Source organism: Fukomys damarensis, unplaced genomic scaffold, assembly GCF_012274545.1.
Source record: "Fukomys damarensis isolate Sample0158 unplaced genomic scaffold, DMR_v1.0_HiC HiC_scaffold_8, whole genome shotgun sequence".
Taxonomy (NCBI): domain Eukaryota; kingdom Metazoa; phylum Chordata; class Mammalia; order Rodentia; family Bathyergidae; genus Fukomys; species Fukomys damarensis.
Genome location: NW_022900920.1, coordinates 31,318,970 through 31,340,482, shown reverse-complemented (window position 1 = coordinate 31,340,482; position 21,513 = coordinate 31,318,970). Strand labels below are relative to the sequence as shown.

Sequence of the window (21,513 nt, the reverse complement as noted above, 5' to 3'; positions counted from 1 at the left end):
TAATTTTATTATTTTGAGACAGGGTCTCACTATGTAGCTCAGGCTAGCCTCAGCCTCACTAAGATCCTCCCGCCTCAGCCTCCTGAGTGCTGGGATTACAGGTGTGCACCACCACGCCCGGCTCGGTACATATTCATGTACAGTGAGGCCCTCCAGGAGATGGTGTGAGGGGTGAAGGTGACTGGGTCACTCAGTCTTGGTTTATACTAGCAGTACACCGAGCTGGTCAGCTGGTCCTGCCATCCTGTGCACTGTGCGGAAAGCGCCGGAGCCAGGGTGGGGTGCTGTCAGGGCGGCAGTTAGAGAGGACATACTCACAGCTGAGACTCTTAGATGGTTGTCCTCCGGGAAGCAAGGAAGGTCTGCAGCTGAGGTTAGTAGGAGATGTAGAGGCTCGTGGGGCGACCCATGGTCTTTGGGCTCACCGCTCAGGGGCTCTTTTGGTGACAGGTAGCTTGTTGATGGCCGCTGTCCTTCCCTTAGGTTTTACTTTGTGATCCTGAAGCTAAGAGGCTGATCATGACACTGAAGAAAACCCTGGTCATATCCAAACTACCTATCATTGCCTGCTACGAAGATGCCAAGCCTGGTCTGCAGACGCATGGCGTCATCCACAGGGCCAGGGACTACGGCTGCATCGTGAGGTTCTACAACGACGTGCAGGGACTGGTGCCCAAGCATGAGCTTAGTGCCCAGTATGTCCCTGACCCGGAGAAGGTCTTCTACACCGGCCAGGTAACCTTTCCCTGGACTGCACGGGCCTGTGGGGGTAACGGGGGCTGCCTCCTTACAGGGATGAGGATAGAGCACAGGTGTGCCTGCTGCCCGTTAATGCACTGGGCCTGACCAGGTAAGTTAAGACAGCAGGAAGAACGGGGAAGCCCTTTCCGGCAAGCTCACGGACCTAGGCACACAGCCTGAGAAGTCATCGTCACCTCCAGTGGAGCTCTGTGCCTCGCATCCGAAATTGACCCGACCACTGTTGTTGGTGCTGGGATTTTCATGCCTGAAACAAACGAATTTGCATGTTTGCAGTACACACTGATGCATTCACATGGGGAGTTGGTGCATGTAGGTAGCACACCAGTACTTTTTCCTCCCCCTTCTCCTCCTTCCCCCGCAAAACTAATGCTTTAAAACTTGGGGTTACACCAGAAAAATTACTCACATCTTCCTTTTATCAGAAGACTGACTTGCGGGGTTCTGTGTGGTGTTTGCACCTCTTCCATTGTCTCCTGATCTGCTCACCCTGATTGTCTCTTGATCTCCCGAGGAGATCTTTCGGGGCCCTGAGGTGCTGGTGGAGGCAGCAGGTCCAGGGCCTGTGGGGCTGCTGCTGGCCGGGGCAGCCCAGATGGTGTGGTTTCTCTCCAGGTGGTGAAGGTTGCTGTTGTGAACTGTGAGCCGGCCAAAGAAAGGATGCTCTTATCTTTCAAGCTGTTGAGTGATCCAGAGCCAAAGAGTGAGAGTGTGGGACACGGTCGGAAGAAAGAAAAAGATGTTGGTGTCGGGCAGGTACAAGTCACCCTACCTCACAGTGACAGAGCAGGGCACCACTGACATGCAGAGTGGAGTCCGGGGCCTGTGGAGGGGGAAACAGGACAGAGGGGCTCCTGAGAGGACCTGGAGTCTATTCTCTGCTGTGTGTCAGAGCACACGGAAGCTGTTCTGAAGGGAGCGTCCCGATACAGGGTGGCTTTTCAGCACTGTGCTGCTGCCTTCTCCGGCTGCTTGGCCAGCCCGCGTTCCCTTTCCTCTGGGACCTAGTGAGGCGCTGCCAGGAACCCACAGAGAGTCCTGGTGAGGCTTGTTGGGCGCTGGGGGAAGCTGCTCTCTGCTGGTGGCCTCTCGAGGACCTTGGTGCCTCTGCGTTCTCTCTGATGCAGACTGGATTGCTGCCTGTGCCCGAACAAGCATTTGTCTTTTTGTTTCCTGAGCAGTTGGTGGATGTGAAGGTTTTAGAAAAGACCAAAGATGGGCTGCAGGTGACTGTGCTGCCCCACAACATCCCTGCTTTCCTCCCCACCCCTCACCTGTCAGACCACGTTGCCAACGGCCCACTGTTGCACCACTGGCTCCAGGCAGGTGACGTACTTCACCGTGTGCTGTGTCTGAGCCAGAGTGAGAGACAGCTCGTATCCTTGACTGGCATCCGTGGGGCAGGAGAGTAGGAGGCCAGGGGCCGTGGGTGGGAAATTCTGTGTCAGACTCCGCTTTCAATTGGAAACAGCATGGGAAAAAATTAACTGTCCGGCCTGAGAAATTCCTCCACAAGACCAGCCATTGAGCAAGCCTGGGTGGAAAGGGAGAGCAGGCCTGAAGGGATGCTGCAGCAGAGGGTGGTGGTCAGGTTGGGGAACCTGGAAGAGTGCTGGCGAGGAGCCAGGGTGGCACCCAGTGGGGACGTCCAGGGCTGTGTCTGGCTGGAAGCATTTGGTGTGCACCCCGGGGCTGGGACAGTTCATAAGGTAGCTGCTGTCCTTCCCTTTTTTGGGGGGCAGTACTGGGGCTCTAACTCAGGACCTTGCACTTCCAAGACAGGCACGGTGCCACTGAGCTAAATCCCTGGCCCTCCGGCCCTCCGGCCCTCCGCTCTTTTTATTTAGAAGACTGGCTGGTGGGACCTCTGTGCTTTTTCTCCCTACCCCACTGCCCCTTGGGGATGTGGGACCCAAAATACTCCCTTTGGTATTTATGTGGCTGCCTTGAAGGAAGATGCTGGAATGTAAAATAATCTCCGCACCGTGGCTGAGGAGGTAAACTCGGGCTCACTGGTGTCGTGTGGGCTGGAGGATTGTGCAGTGGTCAGCCCCATAGTGACAGGGCTGCATCGGTCAGAAGCGCCACACGGTGGCTGCCAGGTGGTAGCGAGTCAGGAGCCCCAGGGTCTCGCTGAGATGACTGGCTAGGCCCCCCAGAGGTGCTAGCTCAGCAGGCCAGCTCCGTTGGTCTGGAGAATTTGGTTTCTCACGAGCCCTGGATGATGGTGGTGCTGGCCGCACACAGACTCGGTGTAGGAGCAGAGGGTGGGAGGTCAGGAGTTGGACATTTCCAGAAAGTTCCTTGATGAAGTGCCATTAGCTACTCTGCAGGAAGCCAGCTTTGGTCTCCTCGGTAGAAGGTGGCCAGGATCCAAAGAGCTTCTCAGAAATCCAGCCGGGAATGCTGCTTATTGGCTTTGTAAAGAGCATCAAGGACTATGGCGTGTTCATCCAGTTCCCCTCTGGTCTGAGCGGGCTGGCCCCCAAAGCAGTAAGTCCACTCTGTGCAGAGGACCTGTCAGCCTCCTAGAACCTGAGGGGTGGAAGGAGCAGGGTGTGCGATGCTGTGAAGGTTCGGTTTGCCTGCTGTGAAGGCCGTGCTCTTCCTCACACAGCAGCGTTGAGAGAGGCGGACAGGTAGTTTCCCAGGTGCAGAAGGCCAAGCTGTGTTATACCCAGTGTGTCCAGGCTTGGACATGGGCTTTCCTGAGCAGCCCAGTTTAGGTTTTGGCTCTTGGGGTTTTCAAGGCACCAGAATGTCCTTGAAGTTGGTATTCCCTCTGCCATGTCTTTGAGCTGTGAACGTTTCAGATGAAAAGAGACCCTGGCAGTCCCATAGTTGGCACCCCTCTCACCGAGTCAGCCGAGCCCATGCCACAGAGCTGACTCCTGCCGCATACCGCTCCTAACCCAACCGCTGCTGCCCTCTGTCGGGCTGGCTCCCTGTGTTTCCCCGGGGAAAATCTTACTACATCTGTCTGGAACATTAAGTGGGAGTGACACGCACAGAGAGGGCAGAGGGTCGCCCCTGGGCTTCGAGAGATGGACGATGTGGTGCTTCTGTCTTGCTGGCTGGCTGAGCCTTCTTCCTGAGGGTGCAGAAGTCTGGGCTGGGCAGCCGGGACAGCACCTGCATTTTTTTGGCAGGGGACTAGATCTGTGCTCAGAGAGATTGGCCCAGGGGAGCTTCCTGGATCGCTTTTGTCCCTTCCCCTGTGCCCTGTTTCTGGGCACAGTAAGTGGGTTATCTTGATGCACTGCCTTCCCTGTCCCCTTTTCTACCCCTCTTCAGATCATGAGTGACAAGTTTGTGACGAACCCGAGTGACCACTTTGTTGAGGGGCAGACGGTGGTGGCACAGGTGACCAACGTGGACGAGGAGAAGCAGCGGATGCTGCTGTCGCTGCGGCTGTCCGACTGCAGGCTGGGAGGCCCCGAGAGCACCAGCCTGCTGCTCCTGAGCCAGTGTCTGGAGGAGCTGCAGGGCGTGCGCAGCCTCATGAGTGGCCGAGGTAGGGGCAAGGGCAGTGAGGCAGGCAGGGCTGCCTGTGTTGTAGCCATTCCCACTGTGAGGATGAGTTGTTGGGCTTTCATTAACTTAAAAAAAAGCAACATTTTTTTTGTGTGTTTGTGTGGAGTCTTACTTTGTTGCCCAAGTTGGCCCTGGATTCCTGGCTCAGGTGATCCTCCTGCCTCAGCCTCCCCAGGAGCTGGGACGACAGGTGCCCACTATCACACCTGGTTTGGCAATTTTTTTTGTATATTGTACTGGGAGTTGAACCCAGGGCCTTTGCATTGAGCTACATCCCTGACCCTTTTTGTTTTTTAATTTTGAGATGAGTCTAACTTTTCCAAGCTGGGATCAAACTCCTGCCTTAGCCTCCCCGGGTGCAGGGATTACCGCTGAGCACCACCACACGTAGCATCACAGACTTACTTTTTAGTGTAGTGTGACCTACATAAATGAATCAAAAGTGGCAGCCCGGCGATTGCTCATCAGATGAACACTCCTGTGTGCGACCCAAAGATAAAAGTCACCGTAGACACCTCAGGTCCCCTTTGTCCCACCTGCCCGCCCGGAACCAGCATTTCCTGTAGTGCTTTCTGTAGCCTTAGGTTTGTGTGTGTGTGTTGGATTCACTCACCTCTTCACTTTTCATTGCGTTCTTCGGCGAGTACCTAGTGGGTGATAAAGTACTTACGTGTGTGGAAGGGACATAGCCTGTTGCTGGTAGACTCAGAACTGTTCTGTGGGACTGCTGGGACCCTAGTGGCATGGTGAATACAAGGCCTGAGAGAGGAGAAAGAGGATCTAGAAACCAAAGGAACACTCGTATTCCCGCGCCTTGTTAACTTTCATCATGATTAGGACCAGGCAAGATTAGCAAGGGGCACAGCTCTTTCTGCCTGTGGTGATGGCTGAGGCAGGAGGATTGCGAGTCAGAGGCCAGCCTGGGCTACACAGTGAGACCCTGTCTCACAGCTTTCAAGGATAGCAGACATTTCTGTAGTAAGTCATTTTTCCTCATCAGTGATGTGAGTCTTCCACTGCCTTCTGTGGTGACAGCACGTTCCCCAGGCAGAGGACAGCAAGTGTGCTGCCTGGCCTTACCTGGTGCTCCCTCGGGTCTTCGGCAGACTCTGTGCTGGTCCAGACCCTGGCCGAGATGACCCCGGGAATGGTCCTGGACCTGGTGGTGCAGGAGGTGTCGGAAGATGGCTGTGTGGTGTTCTGCGGGGGTCCGGTGCCGGACCTGGTCCTGAGAGCCAGCAGATATCATCGAGCAGGTGGGTGCTTCCATCCTGGCCCGCAGCTCGGTCTGGGAACATGGGACGTGCAGGTGCAGGGCCGAGCTGGGTGTGCTGTGGTGCGTGACGGCTGCTAACAGGTTAGGTGTGAATCCCGGGTGACAGACAGTTTATGTATGCGTCAGATCGTGTAAATTAGGTCCCACCTGCGCCTTGGTTTCCCCAGCTCTGGCCGGAGTTCGTGTTTTGGGGTCTCTGGCGCCTAGGCAAAGTGCTGTCCTGGCTTCACCCTGTTCCTCAACAATGGTCCTGCCCTTTGGTTCCGCACCACAGGGCAGGAGGTAGAATCTGGGCAGAAGAAGAAGGCCGTCATCCTCAACGTCGACATGTTGGGATTGGAGGTCCATGTGTCCCTTCGCAAGGAGCTGGTGAATAGAAAAGCTCAAAAGGTGAGCTTACTTGGGACAGGGCTTCACGTCTCACCTGCAGCTCAGGTTCCCACCCAGCAGCCTGGCGCAGGGTGGCCTGGATCTGTGTGTGACATTTCCCACTTCCACCTCTTGGCCTGGCGTGGTTCAGGTGACTCCGTAGAGACGCCCTCTTTAGCACCCAGCCAGTGACATAACTGAGCCCACAAGTGTGAGTGTTCAGCCTGGATGTGCCCGTGTAGATATGACCTGTATTTGCATTCACTGCAGTGCCATGCAGTATGGAGTATGCTACAAAGAGTTATCTAGATTTAGTCCTTCACCTTGAGTTGCTTGCAGTATGGGGCAGAGGGGGCAATCAGGGTCTTGCTTAGCAGTTCGGGCTGGCCTTGAACTCACTATGTAGCCCAGACTGACCTCAAACTTGAGACAATCCTCCTGTCTCAGCCTCCCAAGTGCTGAGATTACTGGAGTGCACCACCACACCTGTTCAGACTTGCCTGCAGTTTTAAAACTGGAGGAGGGACGACACTGACTCTTCCCTCAGTTTTCTAGCAGGACACTAGAGCATTTTGTTACTCAGTGGAACTCGGGTGTATCCACAGCTTGGGTTTTGAGGAAGTTAGCTGGGTGCTCACAGTGATCTCAGTAATGACTGGTAAGGAGCTCCACACCTTACAGGAGCAGAGGTTTACTGTGGCTCACAGTTCAGTCCATGGTCAGCTGGCTTCAGGCAGGAACCGGATGGGAGAGGGGCCTGGTGGGGGAAAAGGTCCCCAACCCATGACAGCGAGGAAGGGAGGGAGGGAGGGAGAGAGAAAAGGGGAAAACGGGGGTGTGGATACCCGCTGACCAGGTCCCACCTCCAGAAAGGAGAATCGTGGGGACATTGGAGATCTGCAGTGGAAAAGGGGTGACTACTCGGGGAGGGGAGCTGCAGGGCTGAGGAGTCAGGACCCGCAGTGTCTTAGCATGAGAGAGCCGTTACCCGAATCACCCAGATAACTTAAAACTCGGGCATTCTAGGATAGGGCCTAGGAGTCTGAGTTCGTGACAGAAACTGAGCTGAGGAGACTGATGGGCGGGGAGGAAAGCTGGTCTGGAGGGACCTGGGGCCAGCAGCACACACTGCTGAGTGAGCCCTGGGCAGAAATGAGTAAGTCATTTCTCGTCTTGCAGCTGAAGAAAGGCAGCACACACCAGGCCACTGTGCAGCACTTGGAGCCGTGCTTCGCCGTGGCCTCCCTGATGGAGACTGGCCATCTGGTGGCCTTCTCCCTGGCCTCGCACCTCAACGACACCTTCCGCTTTGACTCGGAGAAGTTGCAGGTGGGACAGGGTGTCTGCCTGGTCCTCAAGACCACGGAGCCGGGAGTGACTGGTCTTCTTTTGGCCGTCGAGGGCCCGGCTGCCAGGAGGGTCCTGAGGCAGCCCCGGAAGAGCTCTGAGACAGCGGATGAGGATGAGGAGGGAGACCCCGCTCTGGCTGTAGGCCCCAGAAAGAAGCACGCCCTGGCCATCGGGGACGTGGTCACTGGGACGGTGAAGTCTGTCAAGCCCACCCGTGTGGTTGTGACCTTGGGAGATGGTGTGATCGGTTGTGTCCACGCCTCCCACATCCTGGATGACGTTCCTGAGGGTGCCACTCCCACTGCGACGCTGAGGGTCGGGAAGACCGTGACTGCGCGAGTAATCGGCGGGCGAGATGTGAAGACCTTTGCGTACGGAGGCTCAGGCCGGCTGGCGGGGGGTGGTTAGAACATGGAGAAGTAGTGCCTGGTGGTTCCAGAAGTTACGTGTGAGTCAGGTTCTCTCGGAGTTAGCAAAAGGCACTCGAGAGCCTGTTAGCGTGACACTGTAAAACCAGTGTGGTGCTCGAGGGCAGACGTGGAATTCCACATTGACTGTGCTTGTGTGCTTATACCTTTCTTCTCTTTTTTTGATGCCAGGAATCAAACCCCGGGCCTCACACTTGCCAGGCAGGCACTGTGCCGCTAAGCCACATCCCCAGCACACTTGTAGCATTTTTATTCTCTGAATTTTGTGTTCTCTCTTTCTCTTTGTTTCTGTTTCTCTCTGTCTCTGTCTGTCCCCCTACCCCTCTATTTTTTGAGATAGGGTCTCACTATGTAGCCCAGGCTGGCCTTGAACTCAGCGATCCTCCTGCCTCAGCCTCCCAAGTGCTGGGATCACAGGCGTGCGCCACCATGCCCAGCTCGGAGGTTTATTTTCTGACCTTGTAAAATGAGAGTAACACAGTGACTGTCGTGCAGCTGACGGGAAGACTGAAAGGGAGCATGCGTGTTAGGTGCCTGGGTGCTTTCCCGCTCACAGCTGTTGCTCCCCATCTGCCAGAGACTGTCACAGACTGTCCTCCATGGCACACCCCAGACATTCACTTCACATCTGTTACGCCATGTGTTACTATCGCAGAAATCCTTGGTGCAACAGAAAAAGCAAAAACAAAGTTCAATGTCGGACCAATAGTTTGCGTATTAATTTCAGGCACTAGTTGTGGAATCTTCCCCAGGTCATTTCTTGTTTCTTAGTCCTGTTTCCTAGTTTCTGTGACCAAGGAGGCTATGGCATGTGAGGGGGAGTCTCTTCAGGGTCTGGTGATGGCCCTGAAGGCCAGATGGGCCACGTCTGCATTCCTATGCAGGATGAGAGCCGCACTCATCTGGTGTAGGAGGTGGTGTTCGGACCGAGCGGAGTCCCAATCTCCAGCCCACTGTATTGAGCGATTTGACTGTTTGTTTCTCCAGGTTCCTCCCTGTGAGTCACCCCAGATTTATTCGAACCGTCCCGGAGCTGAGTGTCCGGCCAAGGTGAGGGCCACGGCCAGAGCAGTGGGCTTTGGAGTCGGAAACCCCGAGTTTTCGTCTGGGTTCTGCCAGGGTGAGGTCTGCTTCTGCCTCTCTGTCCAAGTTACCTTATTTCCCCAGAAGGGAGAAAAAGTGATCTTAGCCAAACTGAGTCCCCTACTTCATGAATTCCTGGTTCCCAGAGCATCAGCCCCTGCATGAGCTGAATGCCGGCCCAGCTTCTTGTCCCAGGCAGTGGTCCACAGGAAAAAATGTGTATTTGGGCTGCATTCTTTGGTTATTGGTTTTGCTTTTGTGTTTCCAGTACTAGGGTTGAAATGGGGCCCCACTCCACCTCTTAGCGCCACCCATGGTGCTGACTGCACAGTTGCTCAGGCTCCCCCAGGGCTAACGGGGAGGGTCCCCTGAACACCAATGTAAGAGCTGTCTGTCGGCTGGAAGACTGCTCCTAGTTATGGCTCGTAGTTCAGCACTTAACACAAGGAGACATTTCTGCCCCAGACCCAGTTTGCTACTTCTGAGTAATTCCCTAAATAAGCACAGAGCCGAGAATTCTGTCTTTTGAAGCTAGGTCTATTCTGGTGGATTCTCCATGAGAGGCAGAAGTTCCAAGTTGTGGTGTGTCTCATTGACGGGTTCTTTTCTCAGGAGCTCCTAAGCATTTTGATCTGGGTGCCTGTCTGCTCCTGCTTCCTCCATGATAGAAGGCTGAGCGTGCTCTCACATGCCTGTCATCTAACAGTTTAGGAGGCTGAGGCAGGAAGATCTCAATTTTGAGGCCATCCTATGAATCTTAATGACACCCTGTCTCAAAATAGAATACAAGAACTCAGCATCTTGGAATTGGTTGGGCATTAATGACAGAAGCCGCGTACATGGGCCATGAGGAAAGCTTGCAGGGTTCGCCCTGGGGCCTACCCGGGCTGTGCAGTGCACCTAGGGAGGATATAACTTCCAAAGGATAAGATCTGGTCAGTGTCTCTTTTTTTTTTTTTTTGGTCCTGGGACTTGAACCCAGGGCCTTTGCCCACAGCTATATCCCCAGCTCTTTTTATTTCTTTATTTTTGTTTTTGTTTTTTGAGACAGGGTCTCACTGTGTAGTTGAGACTGACCTGGAACTCACTAAGTGTCTCTTTTTTTTTTTTTGGTCCTGGGACTTGAACCCAGGGCCTGTGCCCACAGCTATATCCCCAGCTCTTTTTATTTCTTTATTTTTGTTTTTGTTTTTTGAGACAGGGTCTCACTGTGTAGTTGAGACTGACCTGGAACTCACTGTGTAGCCCAGGCTAGTCTCGAACTCAAAGTGATCCTCCTGCCTCAGCCTCCCAAGTTCTGGGATTACATTCATGTGCCACCACGCCCGGCTTTTATTTCTTATTTTGAATTGATATCATCAGTTTGTGCAGTGTGAGCTTGAATTTAGAATCCTCCTGACTCAGCCTACCAGAGTGCTGCAGTTGAGACGTGTCCCACCGCACTCAGCCATGTTTTACTTTCTTTACCATTTTATTGACAAGTTTTGTCTTGGTTTGGAAATTAAACAAGAGTAGCATTCTGTCATGTTGGGTAGGTGATTTTTGGACTGTAATTTTCAGATTACATACCCCTGTTGCTTTTTGGAAAAGAGAAAGAGTATGAAGAAAATGATGATGGCACCTGGTAGGGGATCAGAGCTCTGGTTTTTCAGTGGGTTTAATACTTACTCTGCATAGTTCACACCTCTGATTCTATGCAGGTCAGGTGAGAAATTATTTCTGGAAGCAGTTTTGTAAACTGAAGCAACTGCTAAAGTGTTATGGAAGAAGCAAGACTATTTTATTTCTTAAAGCTTGTAAAGATTATCGTGAGCTACCTCTTTACAGCGAGCTCACACCTGGGTGAGTGGTGTGGAGGAGGTTAAGTGGCCAGGGTTGTGGAGTGGGGATCCTGTACAGCCTGGCGTGGCCACTTGGGGGCGATGTTTTCAGAAGAGAAGCCTTGTTCAGACATTGCTGTCCTTTGGTTGCCTCTCTGGACAGTGAGCTGCAGAAGGATGGTTACACCGTGTTGAACACCCACTCGGCCAGCCCCGTGGAGAAGATTCAGCAGTACCAGACTGGTCAGACTGTGACTTGCTTCTTAAAGAAGGTGGGTGGCACCCTGGTCCTTTGAGAAGAACAGGGGTGAAGCCGTGACCAAGGCCTTTAGTGCTGGGCATTTGATTCTGTGGCACTGCCACTCTGAGCTTGTTGGAGGTGCCACGTGGCCTGTACTAGAAAATTTCTGATGTGATGGGAAACTAAATTAGGGCTCGCGCGATAGTTAGCAGGCAGCTCACAACTGGATGTGTTCGAAGGTTAATTGTACGAATGGAGAGGATGTTCATAGGTGAGTTGTAAAGTGCGGGGCTGATTTAGAGTTTTGCTGTTCATACACTCTGACGGTTGCAGAGCAGCGTGTAATCGGTGCGGGCCTGTGTGTTCTGGCCCGGGCTGAACACTGCACAGGAGGAGAGCATGTGGCTGTATGGGAGTGTCACACAGGAGGCTGGACCGCCTTGGCCTCCAGGGATGTCACCTTTGCCTTGCCTTCCTGCATGCATCTAGGAACAGGTCCCTGGTGCTCCACCCCTGTGGTTACCTGTTGCCTAAGGCCTGGACGCCTCGGCATAGCCTGTCCGGTTTCTCCTGCCCTGTGTGCCAGTCCCTGACAGCCTCCTGTCCTCCTCATGCCGGAGTACCCAGTTCCTGTTGCCCGGCCTCTCCAGGGCTTGGCACAGGCCCCTTGGCCTGACGGAGCTGTGCTTATGGGGCAAGCCACACACTCACTGGGTGTAATGTTTAGACTGGAAGGTGCGGCCTGGCTTTTCATCACAATGGTGCTGTATGCATAGTGGCTTCGGGAAGTGTTTCGTTGTACTGACTTGAAAATTGGGGTCTGGGATGAGGGCAGGACACTGGAAGTAGTGAATAATCAAGGGCTGAATTGAGCACGTACCTGTAACCACAACTACTCGGGAGGGTAAGGCTGGAGAATTGTAAACTCAAGCCCAGCCTGGTCGACTTAGCAAGACCTTAATCTCACATTTCAACTTTTGAAAAAGATCCGAAGTTGTAGCTTGGTGGTAGAGTACTTGTAGCATGCAGGAAGCCCTGGGTTCCATCCCCAGCACTACCAAAAAAAAAAAAAAAAAAAAGATCTAGAAATAAAACGTTGGCCCTGGAAGTGGTGGGCACACCAGTATTGGAAAGAGGTTGGTGGGATGGGTTGGTCCCATGGGAACAGCTCCTAAGTCCTCACCTGTGTGGAGTCCCAAGAGGGAATTGTGTCCTACCCTGCTAGCCGCTACTCAGGTGATGCTGGGCGCGAGGCCAGGGCTGTGGCACAATTCCTGTCCCTTGTGTGTACTCAGGGCCTTCTCAGTCCTGTGGTTTGTTTTTTGTTTTGTTTTGCTTTTTGAGACAGGCTCTCACTATGTAGTTGAGACTGACCTGGAACTCACTATGTAGCCCAGGCTGGTCTCGAACTCACAGTGATCCTCCTGCCTCACCCTCCAAGTGCTGGGATTACAGGTGTGGGACACCACTCCTGGCTAGTCCTGTGGTTTTAGGAGAGCTGATTCCCTATCCCATCACTCCTGTTTTCCCCCTAGTACAATGTGGTTAAGAAATGGCTGGAAGTGGACGTCACACCAGACATCCGAGGGAGAATTCCCTTGTTGCTCACATCTCTCAGCTTCAAGGTCAGTTTGCGCGGGGCCCCAGGAGGAGACCCCAGCCCCCCGAGTTGGACTAGGCCCGGGGAGTCTGCACTTACTTGGTGGGCTTGGGAGACTTAAATGTCATGGATTTGGATGGATGGAAGATGGGGCCTCCTTGAAGCATCAGAGGAATTTTTTTTATCCTTCTAGGTTCTGAAACATCCGGATAAGAAGTTCCAGATTGGCCAGGCCTTGAGGGCCACTGTGGTTGGCCCAGATTCCTCCAAGGCTTTCTTGTGTCTCTCACTCATAGGTGCAGGCCGAGGTGGTACCTGGTCAGGAGGGGGTGAAGGGAGGGCCTTCCGTTGCTGCCAGGCTGAAAGACACCTGCAGTACTGGGGTCCAGAGGGCAGAGTGTGGCCTGTCCTGGAAGCGGTTTGTTTGGGGGCTTTGGTCCGTGGCTTTTCTTACATTGTCACTGGGTCGTCGTTACTGACAGTTAGCTTCTCCCAAGTCCCTCCGGAAGGGCTGTTCATGTAGCCCGGCATTCTGAGCTGCATGGCGTGGTAAGCTGGGTGCTGTGGTCACTGCTGTAACCCAGTGGAGCTGTCTCCACTGCCCTAGTCTGCCAGGCCACGTTCTGGCTGCTTGCTTTTCATCTACTGGAGATTAAGCCCAGTGGTGCTCCTCTACCGTGGAACCCCCACCCCATGTGTGTGTGAAAAAGACTGGGGATTGAACCTAGGGCCTTTGCACGGGATACGTCCCTAATCCTTTATTAATTCTGAGACAAGGCCTTGCCAAGTCAACAAGTTGCCCAAGCTGGGCTGCCCTTGAACTTGAAATTGTCCTGTCTCAGCCCCCACCCCAGTGAGGGATTACAGGTGTGCACCACCCCTCAGCTTGGTGCAGGGGCAGTGTCTCTGAGTTGTGCAGACTTGAACTCGAGGCCCTCCTGGCTCAGCTCCCTTCAGTGCTGGGACTACAGGGGTGCATCACCACCCCAGCTTCCCCTGCTTTCTCGTCATTTCCTCCTCCCTGAATCAGGCTCCTTCTCCCACCAGGTCCACACAAGCTTGAAAAGGGAGAGGTGGCCATGGGCCGGGTAGTGAAAGTGACACCCGGTAAGGGGTTGACAGTGGCCTTCCCCTTTGGGAGGACGGGGACGGTCAGCATATTCCATGTGAGTGACTCCTACTCTGAGAGACCCCTGGAGGACTTCATCCCCCAGAAGGTTGTCAGGTGAGCCGCATGCTCTCCCTTTCTTTTCTCTCGTTTGCTTATCTGTGGAATTGGTCATTTTTTTCCTAAATTTTAGAAGTAATATATGTTTATGTTTGTTTGTTTTGTGGTACTGGGGAAAGAACGCTGGACCTTACTTGGCAAATGCTGCACCGCTGAGCTGTATCTCCAGCCCTTTTTATTTATTTTTTTCATTTTGAGACAGAGTCTCGCTAAGTTGTTAGGTTACCCCAACTGGGCTTCCACTTTTGTTCCTCCTGCCTCAGCCTCCCAGGATGGTGTATAGTTATGGGTGTGCACCTTGCTTGGCTTATATGTGATTTTATACTGGAAAAATCAAGAATATAAAACAGAAAATGAAAATTTCTGTCACTTCTCTCTTTCTTCACCACTTTTTGCCGATACAAGCTTTGGTGCCTGATCTTTCCAGACTTGCACATGTAGGTAATTCAGTTTTCCTTATATAGTATTAGGGTTTCATTTTATATTTTGATTTGCAATTTGCATTTTTCTTAGTAGTCTATCATGGACTTCTCTTCCATGCTAAAGTATCTGAATCTGCCTTGTTCTTTTACTTTATTTTTAATGTTTGCGTAGTATTTTTTAATGGTGCTGAGGATTGAGACCATGGATGACCACCCACTGAGCTACATCTCTAGCTGCTTTTATTTTTGTATGTTGAGACAAAAGATCCTGTGAGTAGCATTAAATTGCAGTTTCCTTCACCTGTCAGATGGGGGTCATAAATGACGTGCTGAAGCTAGGCAGTTCCGGGAGCCCCCCAGCTCTGCGTAGGAGGCCACTGTCGGGAGCCGGGGACTGTACTTCTGAGTTGCCTGTCCTGGCCTCGAGCTTCAGATGCTGCTGCTGCCTGAGCCTCCTGTGAGGCGGGGACCACAACGTGTGCCCCGAGCGCAGCTTCACTACTTGTCATCAGAACCGACATGACTGGTTCTGTGTGAGGCAGTAAAGTTGCGGTGCATGTCTTGGCACACGTTTGGGACACTGGTGCTGGGTTGTCGCAGGAGTAAGTTCCTAGTGTAACATTGAGGCCCCGCTGCTGTGACGGGCCATGCCCTCTGTCCTGTCGGGATCGTGTGCGGTGTGTGCTCTATGGCTGCTTCTCGCCTCCCTTCCAGCACTGCACATCCTCAGCGTTTACCGTTGCTATTGGTTAGGCAGAACTCTCGTTTTAATTTTTATCTCCTCTTTGGTCATTATGTTGTTTGGCTGTTTACCTTTGGTTTGTGCTCTGCTTTTGCAAGTCATTTGCTCCTTTTTACTTGAAATGTTGGTGTTTCTAGTTCTAAACATGCCCGAGTAGATGTGTTCTGTGAAAGGAGATGACCTCTGGGGTGGGTGGTCTGGAACAGGTCATAATCTGCCTCAGGTGCCTACAGACGAACCTTCCTCAGGCAGAGTTCTGAGGCCATCTCCTGCCCCGAATGAACTGCTCTGGTGTAGAGCGCTGTCCTCCGTCTCCACTGGCCCAGTCCCCAGTGTGGCCTCGACTGCCAAGCAGGTATCAGAAGGAGCCAGCGCAGAACTCCCGGGCACGGGAGAGCAGAGCGAGTCCAGAGGCATCCAGAGTGGATCTGCTTTGTCTCTCGAGGCTCTCAAAATGAGGGTGTGGTTTTGAGCAGCATACTCATTTTAAATACTTCAATGACAGCAGACCTGTGAGTAGAGTAAAATTGCAGTTTCCTTCATCTGTCAGATGTGGGTCATAAATTACATGCTGAAGGTAGACGGTCCCTGGGGGCCTTTCCCACTCGGCAGCTCTGGCGCCTGTTGTGAAAGGAAGAGGCATCGTGGGAGAGGTTGGCGCTGAATTGCTGCGAGATGCTTTCTTCCTCTATGAGTCCATGCTTGCTTGCTCGCACGCTCCCTCCCCCCCTCCCTCATTTGTGTGTGTGTTTGTTTGTTTGTTTGTTTGTTTTGAGACAGAGTCTGTGTAGTCAGACTGGTCTTGAACTCTCTGTGACCTCAAAACCATAGCTATTATCCTGCTCAGGCTCCCAGGTGCCCGATGACTGGTGTGCGCCACCACGCCCAGCTAAGATTCCACTCTTGAAAAATATGAACCAGCTGGTGTGGTGATGCCCGCCTGGAATCCCGGTATTCTGGGAGCCCGAGGCAGCAGGACTGCAAGTTCCAGCCCAGTCGTGACTTGGTGAGACCCTGTCTTAAAATAAAAAAGTGAGAAGGGGCTGGGGATTACCCAAGTGTGAAGGTTAGAGGTTCAATCCTCAGGACCACAATGAAAAGATAAATAAAATTTAAAAAGTTGTAAAAATTATGGCTTAGGGCAGTGATGGCGAACCTTTTAGAGCTTTCAGTGATTCAAGCGGCCTGCTGTGGCACTCGTGCCTTGGTTCCTCACCACTGCCTAGAGCTGTACACTGCCAGTGTAGGTGAGACGGACCCTGCCTCCCTCTTCACAGCCCCTGCACGGGCCTCACTGAACCTTACTGCTGCTCTGCCTCTTCAGTAGCTCATCCCTTGGTTATGGTCCCCCACGGTTGGTCTGCTTCCCTCTGAGATCAGATACTCAACACCTAAATCTGAGCGGGGCGTGGTGGTGCACACCTGTAATCCCTGCAGTGTGGGAAGCTGAGGCCGGAGGGTTGCAAGTGTGCACCCTGCCTGGGCAGCTCATTGAGACTCTCCCAACATTTGAAAGGTAAAATCAAATACGGCTGGGGTTTTAGCTCTACCCGAAGGCCCTGGTTCAGTTCCCAGCCGTGCACGTGCATGTGCGCACACGCAGATGCACACACGGTTCTGATGCAGGGCTGATCTCGTCTTACCTCTTCAATGCGTACGCTCCTCAGTTTATGATGAGCTAACGCCCATCACCCCGGTGAGCCCAGTGTCAGTGGGAAACGTCGCAGCGCAGTGCCTGTAGAACCTCTGTTGTTTCCCCTCATGGCCATGGCCGGCTGGGAGCTGTCGTTGCTGGTACCCAGACCATGAACAGGCACCCTACTAGTAGCATATCTCTGTGAGGAAAAGACCGGAATCCAAGTAGGTTTCCTACTGGATGTGTCACTTGTCTACTATTTTAAGGCAGAAAATCTTATACCATTCCATATGGGGACCATCTGGATACTCCGTGGGGCTTTGCACCTTCCAGAGGGCTTTTGTGTCTTAGGGTCAGGTTGGGTGCCGCCCCGGGAGAGAAGAGAAGCCAGTGCTATTTTACTTGGCAGACTATTAAACCGAGGCCTAGAGAGTTGCCATGACTTGTTTTCAGTGGAGTGCAGACATAGCCCAGGTCTTGTGTCTCACTGCAGCCTAAGATGCGACTCTGCAGAGATGCAGGCCACTGAGTGTCCCCTTCTTTGCTCTCTAGGTGCTATGTCCTGTCCACTGCGGGCCATGTACTGACTTTGTCACTGCGATCATCCAGGTAGGAGTGAGCGTTCTGGGCACCAGAGCAGAGGACTCGCTCAGGACCCGGGGACCAGGGCCTGGACGCTCACCTCTCTTCTGCCAGTATGGCCTCTTGCCCTGGTGCCGGGCGAGCTGTCGGTGCAGCTCCGGCTTCCCCGGGAGAGGCTCAGGCGTCTGGAGTTGGGTCTGTGGCTGTGTGGTGGAGGTGCCCAGGGCTCCGTGGTAGGGGTGAGTGGCATGGAAGGGCGTGGCCTGTGCCCACTTGCTGAGCGGGAGAAAGGGACAGTTTTAGGCTGGGCTCAGAGTGACGCCTCTGTTGGTTGGCATCTCCGATTCTTCATAGCGGGGTCTTGAAGCCAGGCCCTGCCTCAGAACTGTGTCCCCTGGCAAGGTCTTCTCACCAGCAGAGAGAGTTCCTGCCGGGGACGGCGGGGCATGGCAGCGAGGTTCACCTTTCACTCCCTTAGGACGAACCCGGAGACTAAGAGCAAAGTGGAAGACCCAGAGATTAGCTCCATGCGTGACGTTAAGGAGGGGCAGCTTTTGCGGGGCTACGTGCGATCCGTGGAGCCAAGCGGCGTGCTCCTGGGGTGAGTGGCCGGGTGTCTGCTGCTTCTCCCACTCGGCTTTGATGCGAATGCAGAGGAAACAGAGCTTGGGCATCCCACTAGCTTTTTATTTTATTTTAATTTATTAATTTATTTATTTCTGGTACCAGAGATCAAAGGGTCCTCATGCTTGCAAGGCAGGTGCCAGAACCACTGAGCTAAATCCCGCCACCCCCGAGTAGCTTTTTAAAATTCCAGGTCTTTAAATACTTTTTGAAAGGTTTTGAGTTGTTTCGTGTAGCGCTTTGAACACAGAAGACAGCTTGACCTGAACGCGTTTCTGGGTTTTCTCTGGCTTAGAGTCTGATGGAGATTTGTAAATGCTCTGTTCCGTCACGCCACGCCCCCAGCCCTGACGCTGCAGCCTTTCCCGTGTCCGCCCTCCCTGCCGCGTGCATCCCCAGCTTTGTCACGCTTGACAGTCCTTCCTGCTTTTGTCCTGCTCACCCGGCACCCAGGACGGGTGTGGCGCCGTCACACAGGCTCCCTGTGGAGGCCCCGGCCTCTGCTCTGCTCAGCACCACCGACTGCTCTGTCTGTCCCCTCCCAGCCTCGGCCCCTCGGTGGAGGGTTTGGCCCTGTTCTCACACGTGTCCCGGTGCGGCCTGCCCAGGAGGGACCTTTACAGCAAATACCTCCCTGAGGGGAGGCTGCTCACCGCCAGGGTCCTGAGGTGGGTGCTTCTCCTGCCATCCCTCTGCCCCATGTGGTGAGACTCCAGCCCTGTCTGGGAGCCCTGGGGGATGGCAAGGGAAACTCGAAGCCAAATGGCTTGGCAAGCCGGCCAGGCTGTGTCGCCAGCAATGAGCAGCCTTTGGAGCCCCGCCCGCAGATGTGGGCTCTCTCACTGGCCGAGGAGCAGGACATCGCAGCTGTGCCCTGAATTGTGTTCCACATGTGGTCAGACGTGTGGGTCGGACCTGCGAAGGTGGACAGACTCCGGGCAGGGCTGCTGGGGAGAAGAGGCCTCTGTGTGCCACAAGCCCTCGGGCTCTCTGCCCTCACTTCCCGCCTGCCTCTCTGCCTGCTGTAGGCTGAACCCCAGCGAGAACTTGGTCGAATTGTCCTTCCTTCCCGGTGATACTGGCCAGCCAGATGTGCTGTCTGTCTCCCCGGAACTGCTGCTTCAGAAGCAAAAGGAGGAAGTAGGGGCCAAGGAGAGGGACAAAATGGGAGAAAAGAAGAGGAGTCAGAAAAGGACAGAGAAGAACCAGGAGGGGCTGGAGGAGGGGGAGCTGCCCAGCAAGGAGCAGGTTGGGGCCAAGCGGTCTGGCAAGCGCGAGCGCCCAGACTCCGGGGAAGCGCAGGTGAGTGCGTGGCAGGGCCAGGCGTGCCAGATGGCCAGCCCAGCTGCCGGGTGCAGGGTGTGGACGTGGGCTCGCGAGGAGCCAGGGTGGGGAGCAGGCGGGCGCCAGAGGAGGCTCCAGGCATTTCCCACCTGCTGACACAGGAAAGCGTGAACAAGAGGCAGAAGAAGGCTGGGCCGCCAGAGGATGACAGCGGCGTGGAGGTGTATTATCGGGAGGGAGAGGAGGAGACGGAGGTGCTGCTCAAGGTGAGGGAGGTTGTGGCATCCTCCCGGAGAGCTGGGCTCTCGGGCCCACCCTCTTCCCTTCTCACAGACCAGAGGCAGGGCCCGTGCTGGCCCCGCAGCCAGCGCTGGCTCCCTGAGGATGGGCCGCTTTAGCCCACGGAGGAGCATATGTGCATGTAGACTGATCTGTGGCATTGAATGACATCGGGCCAGCAGAGCAGGCTGAGCCCCAGGGCTTCGTGCTCAGAAGCATAGAGGGTGGGCATGCAGGGGCCCCCACACCCTCAGTTGTGGTCATCTCTGTCCCCAACTCTCATGGGCATATTTGTGTCAGAGATGTGTAAGGTTACTTGGTTGGACTTACAAATGAGTCTGACTTACATTCTCCCAGAACGGTTCGTAAGCTGGAGACTTACCGTAGTGTTATGTCATATGTTTAGGTCGGGAATCTGTCGCTTACATAATTACTTACAGAGATAGTGTTTATGTCTGCCGGAAAATCTCCCCAGTGGACTGGGGCCCAGCCTGGCCTGGAGGAGCGGGGTCTCGGGTGGCAGGGCCTGCTCCTCCCGAGAGCAGCCTGAGCCAGGTGCTGTCCCCACAGGGGACACTGACCAAACCCGCAGATGCGCCCCGGCTGCGACTCTCCTCGGGCTTCCTCTGGGACGTGGGGCTCGACACTCTGACCCCGGCCTTGCCACCACGAAGAGAGAGCTCAGACAGCGAGGAGGATGAGGAGCCACACCATGCCACGGTGCTGTTTTCTAGGGCTCTGTCCTCTCGGGGACCCCTTGGTGCCAGGTTCTTGGGCCCCGCCCTGTCCTGGGGGACGGCCCCGCCCTGGAGTGTGTAGAGCCCTGACTGCCTGGCGGGCTCCCTGCGGCTTCCACCATAGTCCGCCCCTGGTCTGAGGGACACTCACTCACTCTTCTGCCTCTGCAGCAGAAAAGGAAGAGCAAGAAGGAGAGGGAGTTGGAGAAACAGAAGGCAGAGAAAGAGCTGTCGCGCATTGAGGAGGACCTTAGGGACCCTGGGCGGCAGCCGGCATCCGCAGATGACTTTGACCGGCTGGTGCTGAGCTCCCCCAACAGCTCCATCCTGTGGCTGCAGTACATGGCCTTCCACCTGCAGGCCACGGAGATCGAGAAGGCCCGGGCTGTGGCTGAGAGGGCCCTGAAGACCATCTCCTTCAGGTCCCTTTGTCTCCCCCTGCTCTGGGGTGGGGTCTTTAGACGAGGAACAGTGAATTGCCCCACGTTCTGACTGGAGAACCTGCTGCTGTGTGTTCCTTCGTTGTAGGCCAGAAACTGCAATTAGGGGAGCTATGCTAGGTACCATGGTGGCCAGGCTTTCTCTCAGAGCTGCAGCATCTGTGAAACAGAGCTGCTTATTTATATTTCATGGGCCTCTGTACTGAAATAGCCGTGAATGGCATTTACGAGAGTCTACACTTAAATAAGATACCAGTTTGGAACAGAAGTAGAGTGGGGAAGACAGCTGCACATACTAGGTAAAAACCCAGCAAGCGGCCATTGTCCAGGCCACGTCCAGTTGGTCTCCAGCCTGTGAGAACAGAGCAGTCCTGTTTCATTCCCTCAGCTTGTGGGGGGGGATCCAACCCAAGAGTCTGCCTCTGCCCAGGCCTTGTCGTGTTGTGACCTGAGGCATGGACAAACTAGGGGAGCCTGGCCCCGGCAGTTAGGGGTTGGGGCCTGGGTTTCTGGTGCTATGTGAGCTGTGGTGGTGACCGGAGCTCTTTTCAGCACCTGCACTTGGTTGGGGACCTGGGAGGAGGCAGTGGTGGCCGAATCCTGGGTGGGAGTGGCCCCTGGGCTGAGCTATGGGTCTTATGCTCTCCTCAGAGAGGAGCAAGAGAAGCTGAATGTGTGGGTGGCACTGCTGAACCTGGAAAACATGTATGGCTCTCCTGAGTCCCTGAGCAAGGTCTTCGAACGCGCTGTGCAGTACAATGAGCCTCTCAAGGTCTTTCTCCACCTGGCCGACATCTACGCCAAGTCTGAGAAGTTCCAGGTAGGAGGCTTGGCCTGGTGGCAGCCCCCCAAAACCCACACTCCCAGGCGGCCCAGGGCCTCCATCTCAGGAAAGAACGCTGGGCCCACATCTCCTCATCTCTGCCTCCACTTTGGGGAAAGGAAGTGGGAAGCCACACCTTGGAATTAGAGGGACAGGGGCCCTGGTCTGTGTGCCTTGGGCCACAGATGGGACACCCACACCTGGGTGGTCCTTTTCTTCTCTCCTGGTTCCCACCTTTTTTTTTTTTTTTTTTTTT

At 54.3% G+C, this 21,513-nt stretch overlaps 1 protein-coding gene across 5 annotated transcripts in view; it reads left to right on the top strand.

Moving 5' to 3' along the window:
* Positions 1–21,513, top strand: part of Pdcd11 (programmed cell death 11) — a 38,782-nt gene that overhangs the window by 14,527 nt on the left and 2,742 nt on the right. For 4 of the 5 annotated variants that reach the window (XM_010626454.3, XM_010626453.3, XM_010626450.3 and 1 more), the window contains exons 13-33: positions 484–735; positions 1,375–1,515; positions 1,941–2,135; positions 3,082–3,252; positions 4,054–4,273; positions 5,400–5,549; positions 5,844–5,959; positions 7,118–7,659; positions 8,704–8,766; positions 10,783–10,891; positions 12,396–12,485; positions 12,654–12,756; positions 13,508–13,685; positions 17,041–17,097; positions 17,549–17,671; positions 18,240–18,362; positions 18,723–18,996; positions 19,140–19,244; positions 19,828–19,977; positions 20,166–20,416; positions 21,086–21,254. In XM_010626454.3, the coding sequence (XP_010624756.1) occupies positions 484–735; positions 1,375–1,515; positions 1,941–2,135; positions 3,082–3,252; positions 4,054–4,273; positions 5,400–5,549; positions 5,844–5,959; positions 7,118–7,659; positions 8,704–8,766; positions 10,783–10,891; positions 12,396–12,485; positions 12,654–12,756; positions 13,508–13,685; positions 17,041–17,097; positions 17,549–17,671; positions 18,240–18,362; positions 18,723–18,996; positions 19,140–19,244; positions 19,828–19,977; positions 20,166–20,416; positions 21,086–21,254 (3,582 nt within the window). The remainder of the gene's footprint in view (positions 1–483; positions 736–1,374; positions 1,516–1,940; positions 2,136–3,081; positions 3,253–4,053; positions 4,274–5,399; positions 5,550–5,843; positions 5,960–7,117; positions 7,660–8,703; positions 8,767–10,782; positions 10,892–12,395; positions 12,486–12,653; positions 12,757–13,507; positions 13,686–17,040; positions 17,098–17,548; positions 17,672–18,239; positions 18,363–18,722; positions 18,997–19,139; positions 19,245–19,827; positions 19,978–20,165; positions 20,417–21,085; positions 21,255–21,513) is intronic. The other variant, XM_010626451.3, reaches the window with a different exon arrangement.